General features: G+C 39.5%; 1 protein-coding gene across 2 annotated transcripts in view; it reads right to left on the bottom strand.

Moving 5' to 3' along the window:
* Positions 1 to 540: 540 nt before the first annotated feature.
* The window catches only part of AGK (acylglycerol kinase), an 86,987-nt gene continuing 65,847 nt past the window's right edge, over positions 541 to 21,680 (bottom strand). For both annotated transcript variants that reach the window (XM_014859229.3, XM_070514793.1), the window contains exons 10-16: positions 18,525 to 18,604; positions 15,726 to 15,783; positions 12,323 to 12,470; positions 11,762 to 11,859; positions 5,252 to 5,322; positions 3,220 to 3,304; positions 541 to 1,630 (exon numbers count right to left, since the gene is read on the bottom strand). In XM_014859229.3, coding sequence (XP_014714715.3) covers positions 1,493 to 1,630; positions 3,220 to 3,304; positions 5,252 to 5,322; positions 11,762 to 11,859; positions 12,323 to 12,470; positions 15,726 to 15,783; positions 18,525 to 18,604 — 678 coding nt within the window. In that variant the 3' untranslated portion in view covers positions 541 to 1,492. The remainder of the gene's footprint in view (positions 1,631 to 3,219; positions 3,305 to 5,251; positions 5,323 to 11,761; positions 11,860 to 12,322; positions 12,471 to 15,725; positions 15,784 to 18,524; positions 18,605 to 21,680) is intronic.

Raw genomic sequence — 21,680 nt, 5'->3', positions numbered from 1 at the left:
AGATATAATCAGGCTGTTAATTTGATAGATACTGATTTTTAACATGTAACTCTGAGGGAATTCAAAGGACTGCATGACATTGGTTTAACAGAGTTGTCTCTGGCTCATCTACTTATTTATGTGCTTTATCTATAAAGAATGAAATGAATACAATTGATGTTGAGTCCCATCTCAGCTGCAAATAATTAGATAAATGAACTAACTAGGAAGAAAGCATTCTAATAAAATGTTAATTTTTAATTACCAAAAATTTTATATTAATATTGCTTTAATCAATTGTATTTCAATAATTATAACATTTACTCTGTACTGAATTAATACTTAACTAAAAAAATTATTTTCATTTATATTTTTTGTTGGCAAGAAGATAAAAATATTTCAAGCATAGATTACATTATGATATTATTTGCTGAAAGTGGTATGGAAATACATATAAAAGAGAAAGTCAATTTAAAATTTCCAACTACGAGAGAACTTATTCACTTATTTTTGTAAATAATGAGTGTCAAATTGCTATGTATTTAAATTACACTGAAAATGTTTAAAAGAGTGATGTAACAGTTTTATTTTAAAATATCAATAGTTACATGACACCAGAAAGTACATACTTTGGCAACTCTTTAACTTCCCAGGAAAAATGTTAGATGTCAACTTAAAAGGGTGAGGGGATACATGATTTTTCAAAATGCTTTTAGGGAAGACACGAGCAGAACAGTGCGTGGACCACTGCTCACACTGTTTGTCCAGGTAGCAGGTAGGGTTGAGGGGACCTCCCTGGGGAGAGTGGCTGCTTTTTCAAAAATGCAGATTCCTGGCCTTCATCCCTGGATTGTTGTTTGGGTTCCAAGTAAGTCAGCGTTCAACATGCACCCCCGGTGGTTCTCATGCAAACCAACATTTAAGAAGCACTACTTTAAAAAAGTCAAATAAAAACTAGTATTTTACAGGATTTCAGCCATAGCTGAAGAGGGAAACACCTCACATGTTTGTGGATTGAGGGTAGACCTGAAATGAGCTAAATAAGAATCAGCTCACAAAGCAGCAGCACCCATGGAGAAGCCTAGAAGCAGGACAAGGTGGCGGGGAAGGCAGGAGCTTCCCTGAAGTCCTGGGACAGCCAAAGAGCAGGACAGGAACGCAGGGCACGACAGCCTAGGAGCCTGTTCTCCACTCTGCTCACCCTTGGGGAGACAAGGTCTAGCCCTTCTCCATCCACTGAGTGTGAGAATCTACTGGAACTAGCCTGAGGAAAATCAGTATGAGGCATCAACGGTCACACCAAAGTAAAAGCATGCGCTAACGGAAAGCCAACTGCAAAGCGGGTCGCACAGAGTACACTTCGGAAGCACTGCTAGAGAAGGGCAGGGGGTACTTGCCATAAAAGTGCCCTCGGGGTCCTCTGACAGCACTGTGGGGACAGGTGAGGCTTTGTTCCCGTTTGGTCCCACTGGTGGCCTAAGTGCAGTCCCAGAGCGCCCGTCTCCTTCGTCTGTCACTGAGCCGTGCTCTGCAGCATCTGGTCCCTCCTCCTCGGATCACAGAAGAACTGCAGTTTCCTGGGGAGCAGTTTCACCTCCACAGGCATCGCTTCATACTCCTCACTGTCGATGCTAAAAGAGCCCGCCGTTCCCTGTGGAGAGGAAAATATTCGGAACAGCTCACGCCTGAATCAGCCGGAATTCTGTGATCACTATGGCACCAGAGCAGGTCATTATGGAAAACACCCTCCTCTCTGAGGATTTATCCTGACGTTCTTTTAAAAAATATATTTCAGTGCCTTTGCTGGGTCTGGAAATATCCCAATCCATCAAAAAGGGGTTTTTTTTGGTCTCTATCACCTCCCAGAGTTTGAGATTTAAGAAATAAGGTTAAAGTTTTCAAATATTTATTAAAAGACAGGGGTCCCAGGGCTGGCCCTGTGGCCTGGTGGTTAAGTTTGCCACACTCCACCTCAGCAGCCCTGATTTGCGGGTTCAGATCCCGGGCGCAGACCTACACTACTCATCAGCCATGCTATGGCAGCAACCCACATACAAAATAGAGGAAGACAGGCACGGATATTAGCCAGGGCCAGTCTTCCTTAGCAAAAACAGGAGGATTGGCAGCAGATGTTAGCTCAGGGCTAATCTTCCTCAAAAAGACGAAAAAAAAAGGAATTCACAAACATATACAGTCATGCCTTATTTAATGATGTGGTGAGGGAGATGTGTTCTGAGAAATGTGTCAGGTGATTGTGTCATTATGCAAACGTTATAGAGTGTACTTATACAAACCTAGAGGGTGTAGCCTACTACACACCTAGGCTATATGGTACTAATCTTATGGGACCACCATTGTATATGCGGTTCAGTGTTGACTGAACTGGTTATGTGGCGCATGACTATAATATGTTATATGTCCTTCTTAGCCCTAGTCCTTCTCAAATGAAAAGCAAGAAAGCTAATTCTCTTAGGAGAGCCATCATGTCTGCTTGATTCTTTTTATGGTTCTTCTTTAGGACTGACTTAGTTTTATACCTAAGGTGCATCAACATCATTATAGATTCTATGAAACCCTCCCATAACTCATGCATTTAATTCAACATGTGCTATGTTGAAAGTAGGGTGCCACCCACTGTGGGCATACCTTCTGTTCTACCTACAATCCTTTTCGGAAACAGAAGTATAATGGCCACAAGTCCTCAGAGGTGATCTGTAGTAACTCTTTTTCCTGAGGTATTACTAATAGAATAACCACACAATTTAGATTACATTTCTTCTTTTCCACTTATATAGGTTATTCTACTAAGCTTGGCACTTCACAATACAGAAAAATTTAGTGCCATCTTGAGAACTGCTCTCACATCCTTTATAAAAAATGTGATGGAGGAATCCACTATTAACATTTGCCAACTAGAGAATTCTCTGTGTGTTATCTTAGAGTAACCCTTTGCATAATTTACATCCGGAAAAATAAAAGATCAGGAGACCTAAAGATCACTTTACAGAAGCTTGACTTAAGAACCTTGGAAGTCTTCAGGGTCCAACTCTAAATCCCGGACTCAGAGGGGATTCCACATCTCTTCAGGTCTCCCTCATATAACCCAGGGCCTGGCAAATGCTTGGCACAGCCTAGGCGCCTAAATGAGGGTCTGTTAATAGAGAGGAAGGAGGAAAAAAGCAGAAAGGAGGACAGATCAAGACAGAAGCAGAAGCTGGGGACAGCGAACCCCCTGCTCACCTCGGGAAGCAGCAGAGTGCACTGGCTGGCCTGGAGACACTCGGTGCCCTCGACATACAGCGTGGGGTCCTTCACCTTCTTACTTCTGTCGGTACAGGAAAAAGCAAGCTTAGAAACCAGTGCTGGCAAATGCATCACATTGCAAGAACATAGCAAACTCTTTCCGTCTTTTGATGAGATTAAATAGGTAGACTCACGATCTGTTGAACCGTGGGGTTGTGTGAGTAGCTTTCCCACAATGACTCTTGCTTAGCGCTGGGATATATTCTAGACTGACGTTTACTTGCTGTAGAGACTGTGCATGAGTTACGACTGGGTGACTTTCTCTGACTTGTTCTTTATTTTTAAATAGTTCCACATGTACCTAATTCTTGGGCTACTAAAAATCCCAAATTTAAAAATTAGATTAAAATTAAATTTTTTAGGAAAAGCACTAAACTTCTGTTATTTGGTACTACTTGTAAGTATATTACTTGAAGAAGAAAATATTTTCACTCCAATTTAAAGTAGATATTTCCTTTATAGATATGAACAACCAGTCTTAGAAGTTCTCTGATGAGTCTCTCTATTCCTGTCTTGGCATACTACATCTTTACCTTGACTAAATGGCTTGAGTAAAACTATAGACTGTGTATCCACACACAATCCATCTCAAGTATGTATGTATACCCTTTACGGCTAGTCATATAAAGGAGAAAAAGAATAAAAGCTAATCCAAGTAAATCATTAATTGACAACAGTAATTCTTTAGTATATGCAACTTCTTCAGAGTTTTCTAAAGCAACTTCACAATATTCTGATACCCAGAGGAAACAGACATCACTTGATTTCACTTCCTATAGAGACCAAAAGGAAGCCCTTATTGCTGCTGATGAAGATGATAGCAATAACATGGAACATAATGACTTCATTTAACTTAAGCAATATAGCTGGTTTTTCTTTCTATTTTTGGATGTCAGTTTTATGAAAGAGATTCAAATATAGTGGCCCCACTGGCCAGACTCTCAATTAAGACTGTGTGTGGCTTCTGGACCCTCTAGGAGAAGGGAAAGGCTTTTTCCCTCTTCTTTTTACTGCAGATACAGCAAGTAAATCAAAGGCTGCAGAACCAGCTATTCAGCATCTGAAGAATTTGTACCAAAGGCGAGAACACCACAAACTAATGAAAGACATTCTGCTGTGGGTGCTGGTGCAGATAATGAAGTAGCCATGGAGACCCAGCCGCTGCAGCAGAAATGTCTGATCCTTAAATGGGCACGAGAGGGAGCTGTGAGACAAAGCACAGAAACGGAGCTGAGCAGATTCCCAGTTGGCATGGCAACACGCTGGCTCCTCAGATGCTATGAAGACTGATGGAGGGTTTAGAGCATTCTTAACCAGTAAAACTCTGGCAGAGGTAGGGCTTAACAAATCAGGCAGGACTTGGAAGGCTATTTTGTAGTGGAAAGGGGAAAAAAGCCTGGAAAATGTCCAAAGTACTCAATACCTTTTCAAGTTTTCCATTAATGCCCTGGGAATAGGACAAGGTGGACTGACATGAACAGTAACTGATACTGTAAAGTGCTTCACAATGAAAAAGACTTTCCCACACGTTCTCTCATTTGAGACTCAAAAACCATCCTGAGATAGTTAGAGATATTCCATTCTATACACCGGGAAAAGAATTCAGAGAACTTAGATGATTTGTCCAAGTCATGAGGCCAGAAGTGGCAGAATCGAGATTTGTCTCTAGCAATTTTGACCCTGAAGCCAAAATCTGGACACTATACCATGCTACACTGAATTCTCTCATTTCAGTTGCAAAGCAAAGACTGCTCCCATACTCTGATCTTCCCAAAATGAGCAGGGAAGGCCAAAGTAGGAGAGGTGCATGCATACATGTCAACGCAAATGAAAAAAAGAAAGCTACAATTCCCAAATGAGACAAGTCCTTTACTGGGTCTCTGTCTTAGACTTCAGGGGCACTCTGAATGGTAAAATCCAAGAACACAAACTACTTAAGCTCATTTCCTACAAACCCCAGTCCACTCACCCCATAGTTATGAAGTCTCCTTTGCTGACAGTGTCAGGTTCAATGCAGATGTTCATAAAGTCTTCTTTGCTCTAAAAAGGTTAGAAGACTAACATTAATAATCTAAATTTTGGCTAATGCAGCCTGTTGTTCATATTTCAAAGCTGTGTATTATATAGGGGACTTTACTTTTAGTGACTTAGTACTGAATATATTTTCAGTTCTTTTTTTTTTCTTTTTACATTAAGACCTTTACTAGGGTCTGATTCACATACTATAAAATTCATATCCATTGCTTGCTTGTTTGTTTTTTACTACATACATAAGCTAAATAAAATCTCAGGTTTGGAGGTTTGTAAGGTTCTGTGACTCACTAATAATCACAACTGCGGCCGTCTCCAGGAGGCCCTCCCTCGCAGGCCACGCTTTCCGCGCCTCTGTTGCAGCAAGTCTCCATCCTTGCTGTACGCCAGCATCACACCACATCTGCTGGATCAGCTTCTTGGTGTGGAGAGCCCAAGAGTGTGTTTTTCTAAACGCTCTACACGCAAATTTGGTACGCAGCCAGAGTTGGAGAGCAGCAATCCATTTATGCCATGGTAATGTTTTAAAAACTCTCCATTCCCAACCACAGAAAGCTCTGGAAGAACTGAGCTACAAGAAGTGGCTATAAAAACAGACGTGGTTCTTGTACCGTTCCCCCAATTAACTACCAGTCAGTGGGCCCTCTATAAATCAATCCCAACACTTCTGTGTCTGCTTCAGATAGAGGTTTTGTTTCTTTTTGGACAACCCACAGGCCTCTGAGAGCCAACAGCCCTTGCCTAAGATTACAGGCTACAACTTGACCTCTCAACGAGGAATTACAAGACACGGAGGGAATGACTTTGCTCTCCGTTCACCTTTTATTCAACAACAGCTTATCGAGTGTCAGTTACATACCATGAACTCTTCTAGGTGCTTGGGCTATAGCAATGAAGCAAAACCCCAAAATTTCTGCCTACTAAGAACTTACATTCTACTGGGGAAGGTAGAGGGGATAAACAGAACAAAAAAAACAACCAAAAGAATACATTACAGAGTATGTTAGAAGTATGGCAGAGTCTATCAGTATAAAAATAGTAAACTGTGAAATATATATGTTAGCAGAAATGGTAAATTACAGAGTATATTAGTAAATAAGTATATGAGAGAAATGAGATAAAAGACCTACAGCAAGGAACACCAAGTGGAATTGGTGGTAGTGATGACATTTTTAACTAGGGGTCCAGGTAGGCCTCATTGAGTCAGTAACCTCTGAGCAGAAACCAGAAGAAGGTGAGGGAATTAGCAATGTGGATATCCAGGGTAGTGGTTCTCAAACTTTAGCAAGTATGACCTGGAGGACTTGTTAAGACTCAGACTCTGGCCCCATTCTCAGAATTTATGGTTCAGTAGATCTGGGGTGAGGTCCAAGAATTTTCACTTCTAATAAGTTCCCAAATGATGCTGATCTAAGGACCACATTTTGAGAACCACTTGTCCAGAGAAGAGTGATCCACACAAAGAGAACTCCCAGGGCAGGGGCCTTAAGGTGGGAGCACGCCTGACATGTGAAAGAACAGCAAGGAAGCCAGTGTGGCTGGAGGAGAGTGAGAGAAGGGGACAATAGGAGACGAAGTCAGAGAGGAGGGGAGCTTGGCCAGTTGGGCCTTAGAGACCATTGGAAGGAACTGGCTGTTAGGCTGAGTGAAATGAGGAGCCACTGGAAGGTTCTAAGCAGAGAAATATGATCTGGCTTCATTTTAAAAGGATCGTTCTGGCTACTGTCTTCAGAGTAGAATGAAGGGGGAAAAGGAAGAAGCAGGGGGACCACTGCTGTCCTAATCCAGGTGAAAGACAATGGTGGATTAGATCAGGTAGTGGTAGAGATCAGATGGTTTAGATCAGGTAGAAGTGGAGATACAGTGGTTTAGATCAGGCAGAGGTGGAGATCTCATGGCTTACATCAGGTAGTGGTGGAGATCTGGTGGTTTAGATCAGGTAGAGGTAGAGATCTGGTGGTTTAGATCAGGTAGAGGTAGAGATCTGGTGGTTTGGATCAGGTAGAGGTGGAGATCTGGTGGTTTAGATCAGGTAGAGGTAGAGATCTGGTGGTTTGGATCAGGTAGAGGTGGAGATCTGGTGGTTTAGATCAGGTAGAGGTGGAGATCTGGTGGTTTAGATCAGGTAGAGATGGAGATCTGGTGGTTTGGATCAGGTAGAGATCTGGTAGCTGAGATCAGGTAGAGGTGGAGATCTAGTGGCTTAGATCAGGTAGAGGTGGAGATTGTGTGAAGTGCTGGCAGTATTTAGAAGATGAGGCCACCAGGACTTCCTCAAAGCTTAGATGTGAGGAAAAACAGAGTAGCCAAGAAGCTCCAAGATGCATGACCTGAACAACTGAAAGAATGGAATTACAGTCAACCGCAGTGGGGGGAAGTCATGGATCCAGCCGGTTTCAAGGGCTGGAGGGAAGATAAGAAGCTCAGTTTTGGACATGCTAAGACTGAAATGTATATTAAACACCTAAGAGGGTGAGTTAAGTAGATAGTTAGAGACACAATTCTAGGATTTGTCTTTTGCAACTGATGCAAGTGCAAAAATCAATGTATCGTACTAACTTGACAGATTAAATGAGAAACCTTATCTCAATAGATGCTGGAAAGGTACTTGATAAAATTAAATATCCATTCATGATAAAAACTCTTAACAAAGTAGGAATAGAAGGGAACTTCTTTAATCTGATAAAGAGTATCTAAAAAGAACCCCATCAAACTGAAGAATGGAGCAGTGAAACCTGTATCTCTAGATCAGGAACAAGAGAGTGCCGCCTGCTATCACTGCTTCTATTCAACACTGGATTGAGGTCCTAGCCAATGGCGGTAAGGTAAGATAAAGATTTGAAGGCTAAGTATTTGAAAGGAAAAAGCAAAACTTGCACTGTGCGCAGTTGATATGATTGAATCCATAGAAAATCCAAAAGAATCCACAGACAAACTTAATATAATTAATAAGAATTTAGTTAGGTTGCTGATTCAGCATCAATATAAAAAATCAATTACATGTCCATCTACTAAATCAGATAGTTAAAAAATGACATTTTAAGAGATGCTATTTATAATAGCATCAAAAGTTGAGATAACCAGCAAAAGACAGAATGTTATAGAGAAAACAATAAAACTTCATTGAAAGACATTAAAAAAACTAAAAAAAATGAAGATAGGCCATATTCATAGAAGTGTCAATTATCATAGTGTCATTTCTCCTCAAATTGATCTACAGATTCAATGTAATCTTGATCAATATTATAACAGATTTTTACATGGAACTTAATAAAATAAGCATTCTAAGAGATTTATAGAGGTCAAAGAGCCAAGAATAGCCAAGAGACTCTTTAAGAAGAAAAACACAGAGGGACTTATAAAATGATAATTATTAAGAGAAGCATGGTACTAGCACAAGCAGAGACAAAGAGAGCAATAGAACAGAACAGAGACTGGAGACATTTCCATGTGCACAGATGCTCAATGTATGACAGAGGTCACTGCAGATCACTGGGGGCGGGGGACGGACATTTCAATAAATGGTGCTTGGACAACTGGCCTTTTTCATAGATAGAATGTAAAATTGCATGTTTACCTCCATCATTCTTTTTGGGAATATTTCTTTTTTAAATAAAAGTGGAATCATTCGATGCAAATAATTTTAACCTGGTTTTTCACTTAACAATATATGAACATCTTTTCATGTCAATAAATAGAACATTTTAAATAAATGTACCAAAATGTACTTGATCAGTCCCCTGATTACTCTGTTTCATATATTTTGCTATTATAAATACCATGAACATAGCTGTACAAGAGATTCTAATTTTTACACCTTCCACAACCCCAAAGCCTCTTCATACTCTGAATGGACTTTTTTTAATGATGAATGAACATTTTGAGCTATTACATGGCAGCTTCATTGTCTTTGAATATTTTATTGCACTTGCTTTTATTTTTACAAAGAGGTGTGGAAAAAAGAAAATGAATGCACCGCTACTAGTGATAAGCAGCGCAGCATCACATACTTTTATAATTGGCACAAAGATAAAAAGCAGTCAGCATTCTGAATGTGGCTAATCTTGAGCCACAATCGCACACTCGCTGAACTCAATCCGTTCATTGGTATTCAATCATCAGAGAGAAGAACAAGGTTAAAGAACATGAACAAAATACTGGAAATACATATTATCAGAGATTGTGTATAAAGGAAATGTATAATTAGAAATCTTATCTTTTTTAAATTCCTCTGGAACACAATCTATTTTTTTACCCTTAATACATTCACTTTCACCAATGTTTTCAGGATCCCATTGTGTAAGAAATAAGGGACTGTCTACATTATGAATTCATCTGATTATTTCTGTGGGATAAATTCCTAAAAATATACTTAACTGGGCCAAGGGTATGCTTATATTTTAGATGCTTCATATACACCGCCAAGATGCCATCGAGTAAGGGTGTTCTGATTCACATTTCCACTAGAAATATGCAAGTCTACCCATTTCCCCACCCACACCAACAGTGAACACTGGCATGCTTTTGAATCTCTGACAATTCAACAGTTACTATATTAATTTGCATTTCTTTGATGTTGAGCACTTTTTCTGTTTCCTTACCTATAAAATGCAGATAAAAGTTAGATCTACCTGATAGTGTAGTACTTATGAGGATTACATGAGTGGATATTCTGTAAATTTCTTAGGCCAGGGCCTAGCATCTAGTAAATATTCAGCAAATATAAACTACTTTTTCATGCTCATTTCTTTAATGAATTTCTAGTCTTTCCCTTTGCCTATTGTTTACATTAGTCCTTTGCCCATTTCTTGTTGATTTATCCTAAGAGTTTGTTATAAAGGAAAGCTATACCCCTGTTCTATCACATTCTAATATTTCTCCCAATCTGTCATTAAAAATTTTGTTTATAGTTTCTTTTTTAATTATAAGTAGACAAATGCATCAGTATGATTTTTGCCTTAGGTGCCCTGCTTAGAAAGGCCTTGTCCTCCCCAAGCTTATACTGATCATCACTTAGATCTCACTCTAATGCTTTAATGGTTTTCTTTTTTACAGTTACAGCTGGAATTAATTTAGAAGGAGAAGGAAGCTGTCATCCAAATGTTATGCAATGGACACATATTACCTTTATTATTAGAAAACCGCTCAATACTCTGAATATTAATATTAGAATCACACATCTCACCACCTTCGTCTCATCCATCTTGCTCGTTCATACCTTCATCACTACTCTCAATTCCAGGTGCCCATGTTCAGACTGACCAGGCCAATTGTGAACACATTACTTTGATTTGCTTACAACCTGATCAAGTCATTAGTCCACAGTTAAGGTAACTTTTCTATTGGCATTCTCACTAAATAAACTACTAAGGTTTTCTCTATACCAGGGGTCAGTAAACTTCTTCTCTGAATGGCCAGATGGTAAACGTTTTAGGCTCTTGGGTCATACAGTTCCCGTCGTAACTACTCAACTCTGTCCTTGTAGCACGAAAGTGGCCACAGACAACATGTATGTGACTGAATGTGGCTGTGTTCCAATAAAACATGACTTGTGGATATTGAAACTTGAATTCTGTATACTTTTCACATATCACAACATTTTATCCTTCTTTTGATTTTCTTCCAACTATTTAAAAATATAAAATCAATTCTTAGCTCTGGGCTATAGAAAAACAAGTGGCAGACCCGTTTGCCAGCCCTGCTTTATTTCAACTTTCTTAGTGTATTGTCTATAGCAGCGCTATCCAGCAGAACTGTCTGCATAATGGGAATGTTTTATACCTGTGCTTTCCAATACAGTAGCTACTGCCACACAGGGCTATTGAGCACTTGCAACATGGCTATTGTGACTGAAGAAATGAGTTTTAAATTTTACTTAATTCTAACTAATTGAAGTTTAAATTTATATAGCCACATGTGGCTAGTGGCTACTGTATTGGACAGTACATGTCAATAGATCAGACTCAAAAAAGCAATGTGTAAATACAGATATAAATGTATGTGTATACATATACACATAAGCATGTATGTATATATATTTTTCTCCTGGGGACCTAAATTTACATAATTAATGTAGTCACAAAAATGGTGAATATTTATTCAAGTAAAAGTTGCACAATTTTTTATTCCTGTGACAAATGAGAGCAGGCTAACTTTTTGTTTCTAAAGGCTTTTTCCTTCAGTCCCCTGAAGGTAGGGAGCTTGGTGACTACTACTAAGCAACGCGCAGAATACTGGATCAGAGCCCCTAAGCTTTTAGGCCACTACTTTACTTTGCTATTTCTTCTCGTTGCTACTGTTCCTTAAAAGCACCCCACATCCTCTTTTTCCTGATCCTTTCCTCTCTATCCCAAGGTAAAAATGAAAATACTGAATTAGTGGAAGAACATGTAGCCTTTGTCACTTTTCTCAGACACCAAAAACTTTTCTAATAAAAAAGCACACTTACTGTCAGGTCAAGCTGACTGTTCCGCGTTGTGATGGACAGTTCAATGGTGGACAGCTGCACTTCTTCCCAGGCCTCTGGGCCCACCTCTCGGGAGAGGGCTGTGTGAATGCATTAGATACAGGTCAATTTCTTCCATTAACATTTCACTACTCCACCACCAACGGCTGGCTGCCAGCTGCTCAGCCCAGCCTCCCAAGCCCATCTGCTGACTCTCCACCTTGGTTTTCTTTATTTCCTGGTTCTTATACATGGGATAAAGGGCCATGCTCAAAATGCAATCTCTATGCCTAAAACGTCCCTACCAAAGCAGCCACAATAACATACAGGTCAGTGACAGAAAGAGGGAGCCACTGTTTGTCACAAGTGACACAGGCTGTTCCCCTTCACGGGACATGTCTGTGCTGGTTTGAGCTCTGCTCTGACACACGGAAGGTTAAATGCAGTGACCCCTGAAAGGCATCTCCTGCTCTAGCTAAGTCTCTGTCACCGATCTTGGGGGCCTGCTTTAGGTGGTCCTGAACTGACCAGGGCTCTCCCATCTTCAGTCACCGTGCTGCTCACCATCCTGCGGTTGTGCCCAGTATGACGCAAGCCTCCGTAATATTCTCCTGTACAAGGAGGGCCGTGGAGGGGTCTCTTCTGCTTCCCTGGAAGGTCTCTCTGTAGGTCCCATGTATGAGATAGAGGCTTGATGAATCTGAGGCCACTCCTTTCAATGTGAAGAGAGAAATACTTTTGTCATGCACTCAGTTCCAAACTCTTGGAGTTTCTCTCTGCAAAGGATAGTATTCTACCTATAGCTGCTAGAAAGCTAACTAGTCATCTCCTCTCATTGGATGGAATTATCTCTAATTTGAAGCATGGAATCCTCCAGCTTTCTTTGCCCATTAAAGGCCTATCTTGAAAGCCATGAACTCTGTGACTTGCTGCCTCCTCTGCTCTCTCCAACATGGAACAGAGAGGAGATCCAAGTGGACTAACAACCACTGCTTATAATTGTCCAAAAGAAACCATCAATATGAATGAGCATAGAATCATCCCATAATAAATTTATCTTTGGTTTACAGATGGTGACACAAAAATGAAATTGATAAAATCCAGTTGCATCAACTACCTTCTTCACTTCTGGAATCATACTCCACACAAAGGCCAGAATGGTTTTGCGCAGATGCAAAATCCAGCCAAGGCTTCTCACTCCTGCTTCAAACATCATCATTCTCATGCTCTAGAATTTTTCTCTTTTACTTCCTGAGGACCCCAAGTCCAGTGTCATCATGGGTCTCATCAGTGTCCACAGGAATAATTAAAACAACACCCTAGTCTCTCAGCCCTTGACATCACCCCTAATCCATCACAGCCATCCATTTCCATGACCACATCCTGGTCCTTATGGGTACCCAGAACTAGTCCGTCTTGGCAATCTAAAATCTTGATATCCTATTCTCTCATCACATCCCATATTCTTCTGTGCCCTTTGTCTCTTATGGTGAACTACTCCTCTGTTCTCAAGCTTCCACTGGGTGAATTACAAAAGAGTAATAATTCTGACTTCTTACTCTATTGCTTACTCACCCCACCCCAGGTCCTGAAGGACCACTGCATACACCCAGCCCCCTCTTCTCTCTCTCTCTCTGAAGGTGGCCGTCCTGGGGACTCACACACCCACTGCTTCTCATGCAGTAAGCTCACCATGGTGCTGTCTGCACTGAAGGAGATGTTTTAAGTGGGTAACTTCAATTTGGACTGTTAGGCAATCAGACTGTGACCACATATCTAAGCTGAGGCCTTCACTCCTGCTGACAAGTATAAAGCTGATATTTGGATCTCCATGTGCCTGGTTCCTACATTTGTTTTCATAACTTGGTTCAAGCTCAGAAGAGGAAGAGAGGGCTGTTATTTTTTGGACCTGAAGATCCTAACCACAAGTTTTCAATCACTTTGAGAATTCCAGTCTGTAACCACACCACTTTCCCTCAGTACCAAATTAACAGTCAATTACTTTAAATCATTCTCTTTTTCCATCACTCTTGGTTGTCTTGTCACCATTCTTCCATAATATATGCCTTGAAAAGGCCCAATTCTGGATCAATCTTGTCACTAGGTTTCTGTAGTTCTACATCACGCCTCAGTATTATTAGAGGGGAAAAAATATTCCTCCTGAGTATTAACACAGGGGAAAACAATCACCCAAAGCAGCACATTAGTGTCACAGCAAATTATTGGTCTCAGGTCCTCAATGTCACTTGATAATCCTCCTAAACCTCCCTATTTTCATCTTTCTTCAAAATCCCGCACACCACCACCACACCCACTTCATTTTCAACAGACCACTTTGCTTTCTATACTTCACTGAGAATATCAAGGACAGCAGTGAGAACTTAACTCCCTATAAATTTGTTTTTCTCGGAACTCTCCTTTATTTCTCTCCTGTCTCAAGGAAAGAGGTGTCCCTACCCCTGTCCAAAGCCAACCCAGTACTTGGACCCCTTCCACTGGCTCATGGATTGTGCCAACCCAGTCATGCTCTCTGTCTCCTTTCTCTTCACCTCTTCCCATTCTTTCTTTCTTTGCTTCAGGGTATAAAGACATGGATTTCTCTCCACCTAAAAACAACAATACTCCATTGACCTCATATTTTCACTAGCTTTTGGCTTTTCTATCTCCTTCCCTTCAAAGTCAAGCTTCTTGAAGGAGTGGCCTACTCCTGCTGTCTCCACTTCTTTACCTCCCATTTATTTCTTAACTTTCTTCAATATGGCTGCAGTCCCTCCACGGAGGAGGTTACCAAATCTTCAGAGGTTGCCAAATTCAAAAGATACTTTCCTGTCTTTATTTAGACTCTGCTGTTGCTTCTTGAAATCTCACTTTCTTCTGGAAATTCTCTCCTCCATTGGCTTCCATGTCAGTACTCTCTCCTAGATTTTCTCTTAGCAGTTCTCAGTCATCTTTTCTGGCTCTTTAAATGTTTCCATTCCTTAGGGCTATTCTCAACAGTAACTTCATCAAACCCAGAGTTTCGATGCCACTCATACACTTAGGACATCTAAATCTGTTTCTTCAGCCCAGATCTCTCTGCTGAACTCCAGACCTAAGTAAGTCACAATCATATCTCCACACAAGTACGTTAAACTCAGTATGTGCCAAACTGAACATTTCATCTCTCTTCACGAACTCTATCTTATTCTATTATCAACATTCTACACATTACTTTTATAATTAGAAAAACACTTGATACTCTGAATATTTACATTAGAACCAAACTTTCCAGTACAAATGTCATCTGCCAGTTTTCAGACTGGCCAGCCAAATTGTGAATATACTACGATTTTCAGAAAAGCCGAATGCAGTATGCAGTCCACAGATAAGGATGACTTTTCTATTAGCATTTTCATTCATATACATTGTTCAGCTTTTCTCTATGCCAACATTTTTCAATGTATAGTCTATAGCAGCACTGCCTGATAGAACTTTCTCTGATGATGGAAACGTTCTATAGCTGTACTGCCCAATACAGTAACCGCTACCCATATTTGCCTAGCAGTTTGAAACCTCCAATATTATATACAAACCTGTACGATTAGATACCTTCAGATACAAATCTTCAATTCATTTCCAGATACTAATATAGACACACTAACAAATAATTGATGAGATAACGATCATTCTGTTTAAGATTTGTCTGGCAAGAGCAAGTGAATGAAGAGGTAAAGGGAAGTGGAATAGTAAAGAGAAATTATATATGGGTTTGGTAATGGAGGAAATGTGTTGGCAGATGAGGGGCAATTGTTTATCAAAACAGGAATGCTTTCTGCATTTGTTCATAAGTAAATATGCCCCCATTTTAGTATTGGAGCACGTCATATATATCCATAGGAAGAAATTTTTTAAAAATTTTAAATACATACGTCACAGAGTAACGACAGAATAAGATATGGCAAATTTCTACATTTTAAACTGCATTTACCTTAAGAGTGCTGAAAAAGTGGGCTGCTTTGGTTTTTAGAGGCCCAAGATACCAGTACCTGAGAAAGATCAAGATAAAAATCTAATTAGAATATTAAAAGAACTATCAGTGTGATAGATACCATTCATGACAGACAATACATGAGAATTACACCTCTACTGGAGAGTCTGCTGTGGAGGCTTGGGAATTGTGGCTCAGCATAAGAGAGTATTACAGCAAATTTTTAATCTGCATTTCAATGCTATGTCAAACAGTACGTAATTAGTTATACAGTAGATAGATGCTTGCAATTTACAAGGGATATATAATCAGAGTCTCCTTGAATCCCTAAATTCACAAGTATCACCATAACATATACTTTCAACCATAGAACACAGTTGAGTATACATTCAAGAGAGCAATGAGTAGAGGATGATAAAGCCACAATGAGATGCAGATGCTGGGTGATCTGATGTGTCATTCACATGCTAAATGACTGGATCCTGTATACCATGTCCTCTCTCACACACAAACATGCAATTAAAATTTGTAAATCAGCATAATTTCCCATTACTCATATCATGCAGCTTTAAAATGGCAGATGTTAAATCTAGGAGCGAGGCAGGTCTACTTCATATGGCTAAATACAGAAAAGCGACTGAAGAGAGAAAGATGACGAGTTGGAATTAGAAAAGTGGCAGAAAGTAGAATCCTCTCTTAAAACTTACCTGCCACCTGCCAGCCCATCTTAATTGCTCCCTAGTTGATTCTGATCAATATGCATTTACTTAGCACTTACTACACATATGGAGGAAACAGAAGAAATATAGAGTATAAAATCTCTCCCTTTGAGGGTTTATAATTTGAGAAAATAAAGCCCCAAAAAGGAACAGAAAACAATAAATGACTATATATGTATACATAAATATATGACATGGTATAAACTGATCACTATTTATGGTTAGGAGAGTCAAGAAGGGACAAGAAATCATTAAGAGCCTCAAATCACTAGAGCAGTGATGCTTGTGTAATGAAGAAGAAAGTAAGGGCATGGAATTTAGAGCAATGGGCTGGACTGAGATATACCAAAGATGGAAAGAAATCATTCTGGGCAAGAGGAAAAGCAAAGGTGCAGGAAACACTCAGAATAGCAGCCAGAGCAAGAGCTTAAAAGTAAAGATACATAACCAGGTAATTAGGGGTGATGATGGATTGAGCTGGGCCTTGAGTGCCGGAATAAGGAGTTTAAATATACCCAAAGAGCAATGTAGAGCTATTCTAATTATTATTTGGGTTTATATTGTTATGCCTCTAATGAGGGCCTTGATCATCTGATTTTTTTTAAGCTTACTTAATAATCTGCTACTTTTCCTGGTTAGCCAGAGAGAAACACATCCCTACTAAGGCAGTTGACTTCTAAACTGTCCCAGTTCCCTTCATCTCTATTAATAGCAAATTTGGATGCTACGCTTCTAGTCTTCCTATGGCCAGCTAGTAAATCATTTCTCACATCCCTATTGTTTCTTCCATGACACACAGAGCGACTCAGTGGATAGTCCTAGTCGAGATACTAGATAACAACCAGAATTTTAAAATTCATTGTTCAGAAATCAATCAAAATGTGGGTAAATATGTGAAATGGGCAAGGATTCCTAAAGGGGCTGACCTGTGCTTCTGCTTAATTGTCAATTAATACATTTTAGAAAGCAATTTGTTCTCACCAGACTTTTTCAGCGAAAACTAGGCAATTCTTCTTGGTGAGTTGCTGGTATTTGAGATTACAGATCAAATTCAAGGTAACTTGTGGAGTCAAGATACCATGGCATACTTGCAAATAAAAAGATGTGAATATTAAATCATGCAGTATGTAAAAGACTTCAGTAATAGCTTTCTTTTGACATTCCACTATCAGGAACTTCATTAGCAGGAATAACAAAGTGAAACAAGTGAGAGAAATTTCCGTAAAGAAAGTGTGGCAAGAATGCCTATGAAATAAAAGAGGAGTTTCTTGATAAAAGCTATGTGTGAGATCAATCAGAATTCATTTAAACTACACTAAAATTGCAGGCCTGTTTTTAAGAAAAGGTAAAGAAAAAGCACCACCCACTGGATATGAGGTGAGCCTCCCATGGCGCCTCCTCCAGCCCCACCTCAGGAAGCCTGTGCTGTTACACTACCTCTCCACATCAGACAGAACACGACACACCTCCTGTCCAAGCCAACAGCTCCATTTTCACAATGAATTCTCCAAAAATAAGCCCATTCCCATGAAAAGCCAGTGGTGGCCCTCTAATCACCTCAACGGGCCTGCTTCTTTCATCTCACAACACAACCAGGCATCCGCCTTTCTTCCTTCTCTGAAAGAGGCAGCCTGTGGTCTCTCAATCTGCTAGGCCTTCAAAAAGAACACCTCTCAGGGACAGTCTTCCAAACACGGTAAAAGTTCCAGAGGGCTGTGGCCCCAGCGGTGCCTTTCACTTGGTACCCAGCTAAGCAGGCTGCAGGGTGATGGGCAATCCGGTTCCCCTTCAGTCTAGCTTAAGCCCAACCTACAATCAAATATTATGTTTAGAAATAGAGACATACTCTTCTCCTCTTTAGCTACCACCAAAATAGTGTAGAGGAAACTGGAACATTCCTTAACCTTTCCGCATGTAAGATATAAACCTCTACCTCTATTATTCATACATAATTCAACCTCCAGGCCCACCAAATTTATTCCTAGAAGATCACTGTATGTTGAAATCTCAAAGACAGAAACAGAATAAGAAGGTTTTTTTTTTTAAATAATCATCACACATCAATACAATAATCCTTTACTTGCTAACTTTGACGCCAGCATCTGTGAAGGATCCCCATCGAAGGCCAGTCATTGCAAACACAGGTTGTTCCTTTTCACCCTGGAAGTTAAATACATTTAATTTCAATTAATGATTACAATAACTTGGAACTCTATACAGGTAAGTACCCAGCAAATGTTCGTGGCCTACTTTTCATCAAACCAAAATTCTAAAAAGGATGTTCAAAATCTAAGAAATTAACTCTGTGAGTGCTTAGTAAAAGTACTTGAATAAACCATACTGTAAAATGAAACAAATTTTTATATATTAGGCCTCATGAATCTGCTGGCAAGGAAACATATTATACTTCCGACTGTAAATTAAGGAGTACTTAACTATGCTGGTCCTTGGACCAATTAGTCAAGTCAGTCAGAATTTCCTCTCTCTCATATACTTGTCCAAGATAAAGGTAATTTAAGCCTGCATTCTCTTTAGAGGCCCAAGAGTACTCAAGTAAGATCAGAGTCCTGGTACTCTAATCTAGTCCTGGTATTTTCAGATATGTATGTTTCACCTGCATATCTGAAACTATGGCCAGATACTGGTGATAACAAGTCAGAATAAAAAGTGATTTGGAAAAAAATAAAAATAAAAAGAGAAAAAAAAAGTGATTTGGATTTAGTCCAATGCTTTATGGCCAAATAGTGCATATTACAATCAGTGAGTTTCTCATAAATCAGTGAATTAAGCAATATATAGAAAACACACAATAGAGCCACTGCCTCTAAGAGTTTATACTCCCTGAGGGACCTTCCTTAAAGGACAAACAATATATATAGTAGGATTCTCAGGGGGCTTTTCCCGTAGCACAGAATTACACCTAAAGCCCAAGAGTACTCCCACATTCGAAAGAAAGCTGACAAATGCTAGACACAACTCCACAGAACATGCTCAACAGGCACAAAAGCAGCTCGATTTCCACCATGTCCTCATTACACCCAGTATAAGCCAAAGATTAGGAACTGAAGGAGAATCCTAGGCATGGCAAGTTGCTGGCTGAGAGAAAGTATGCAAAGTCTTCTCGTCAGGGGAGTGAGTGCTTCCCTCTCAATCCCACTTCAATCCCACGTTCACTCCTGTTCCCACTCCACCAAAACCAAGTGAGAGGTTTCTAGGAGAATCACACACAAATAGGGGTAGCCTACAAGAAAAAGACACTGGCCTCTCAATCTTTGATCATCTATCTGTTCAAGCAGATTGGCTATTCTGCTCTCTGCACCTGCATAAGCAAGGGAAAAGGGAACTAGAGAGAGAGATGGCAGAGCAAAGAGGTGATGGTGAGACAACTCACGACTGGCACAGCCAGGATGTATTAGTCTCCTGGGTGCCACATGCAAATTGTGGAAGACAGCAGGGCTTTGAGCCATCCTAAATATATTAAGCTAATATTTCATTCATTTATTTTGTTCATGGAATTATCATTAATGAATATATATTATATATTAGAGACTAGTGATAAAAAAAGTCTACCTTCAAAGAGCTCATGGTACAATGGGGGGTATTCAGACACAGAAATAACAATACAAGTTCAGAGAACAGAGATATGTATCAAGTATTACAAAAGTACAGAACAGGTGCAACTGTATAACGAGTCGGGGAGCAAAGGAGATGAATGGTCAAGGAAAACAATATAAATTTTAAAACAAAACATAAATTAAATTTTAGAGAATAAAGTAAAATCTGAACAGAGCAATTATTAGTAAGGGGATTGAATCAGTAATCAAAAACCTCCCGACAAACAGAAGTCTAGGACCAGATGGCTTCACTGATGAATTCTACCAAACATTCAAAGAAAAAGTAATTCAAATCCTTCTCAAACTCTTCCAGAAAATAGAAGAGGAGAAGAGAACTCTTCCAAACATTTCATGAGGCCAGCATTACCCTGATAACCAAAACCAGACAAGGATGCCACAAGAAAAGAAAATTACAGGCCAATATCCCTGATGAACATAGAGGAAAAAATCCTCAACAGACTATGAGCAAATCATATGCAACAATATATTAAAAGGATCATACGCCACCACCAAGTAGGATTTATTCCAGGGATGCAAGAATGGTTCAACATCCGCAAATCAGTCAATGTGATACACCACAGTAACAAAGTGAAAGATAAGAATCACATGGTCTCTCAACAGATGCAGAAAAAGCATTTCACAAAATTCAACATCCATTTATGATAAAAACTCTTAACAAAGTGGCTACAGAGGGAATGTACCTCAACATAATAAAGGGCATATATGACATATATGTTAGCCCATAGCTAACATCACACTCAGTGGTGAAAAGCTGAAAGCCTTTCCTCTAAGATCAGTAACCAGAAAAAAAGGCCCACTCTGGCTACTTTTATTCAACACAGTACTAGAAGTCCTAGCCAGAGCAATTAGGCAGGAAAAAGAAATAAAAGGCATCCAAATTGGAAAGGAAGAAGTAAAACTGTCACTATTTGCAAATGACATGATATTTATATACAGAAAATCCTAAAGACTCCATCAAAAAAACTGTTAGAACTAATAAACAAATTCAGTAAAGTTTGCAGGACAAAATCAATACACAAAAACCTATAGTATTTCTATATACTAATAACTAACTACCAGAAAGACAAATAAAGAAAACAATTCCATTCACAATGGCATCAAAAAGAATAAAATATCCAGGAGTAAATTTAACCAAGGAGATAAAGACTTTATATTGAAAACTACAAGACATTAAACAATTGAAGAAGACACAAATAAATGGAAAGATATTCTGTGCTCATGGATTGGAAGAAGCAATGTTGTTAAAATGTCCATACTACCCAAAGCAATCTACAGATTCAATGCAATCCCTATTAAAAGTCCAATAGCAGTTTTCAAAGAAATAGAACAAATAATTCTAAAATTTGTATGGAACCACAGAAAACCCAAATAGCCAAAGCAATCTTGAGAAAGAACAAAGCTGGAGGCATTACACTCCCTGATTTCAAACTATATTACAAAGCTATAGTAATTAAAACAGTATGGTATTGGCATAGATCAATGGAACAGAGAAGCCAGAAGTAAACCCAGGCATATATGGCCAATTAATTTATGAGAAAGGAGCCAAGAATATACAATGGGGAAAGGACAGTCTCTTCAATAAATGGTGCTGGGAAAACTGG

Source organism: Equus asinus, chromosome 1 (genome assembly GCF_041296235.1).
Source record: "Equus asinus isolate D_3611 breed Donkey chromosome 1, EquAss-T2T_v2, whole genome shotgun sequence".
NCBI classification, from domain to species: Eukaryota; Metazoa; Chordata; class Mammalia; order Perissodactyla; family Equidae; genus Equus; species Equus asinus.
The sequence above is the reverse complement of the archived record's forward strand: the minus strand, read 5'-3'. Positions and strand labels throughout refer to the sequence as shown.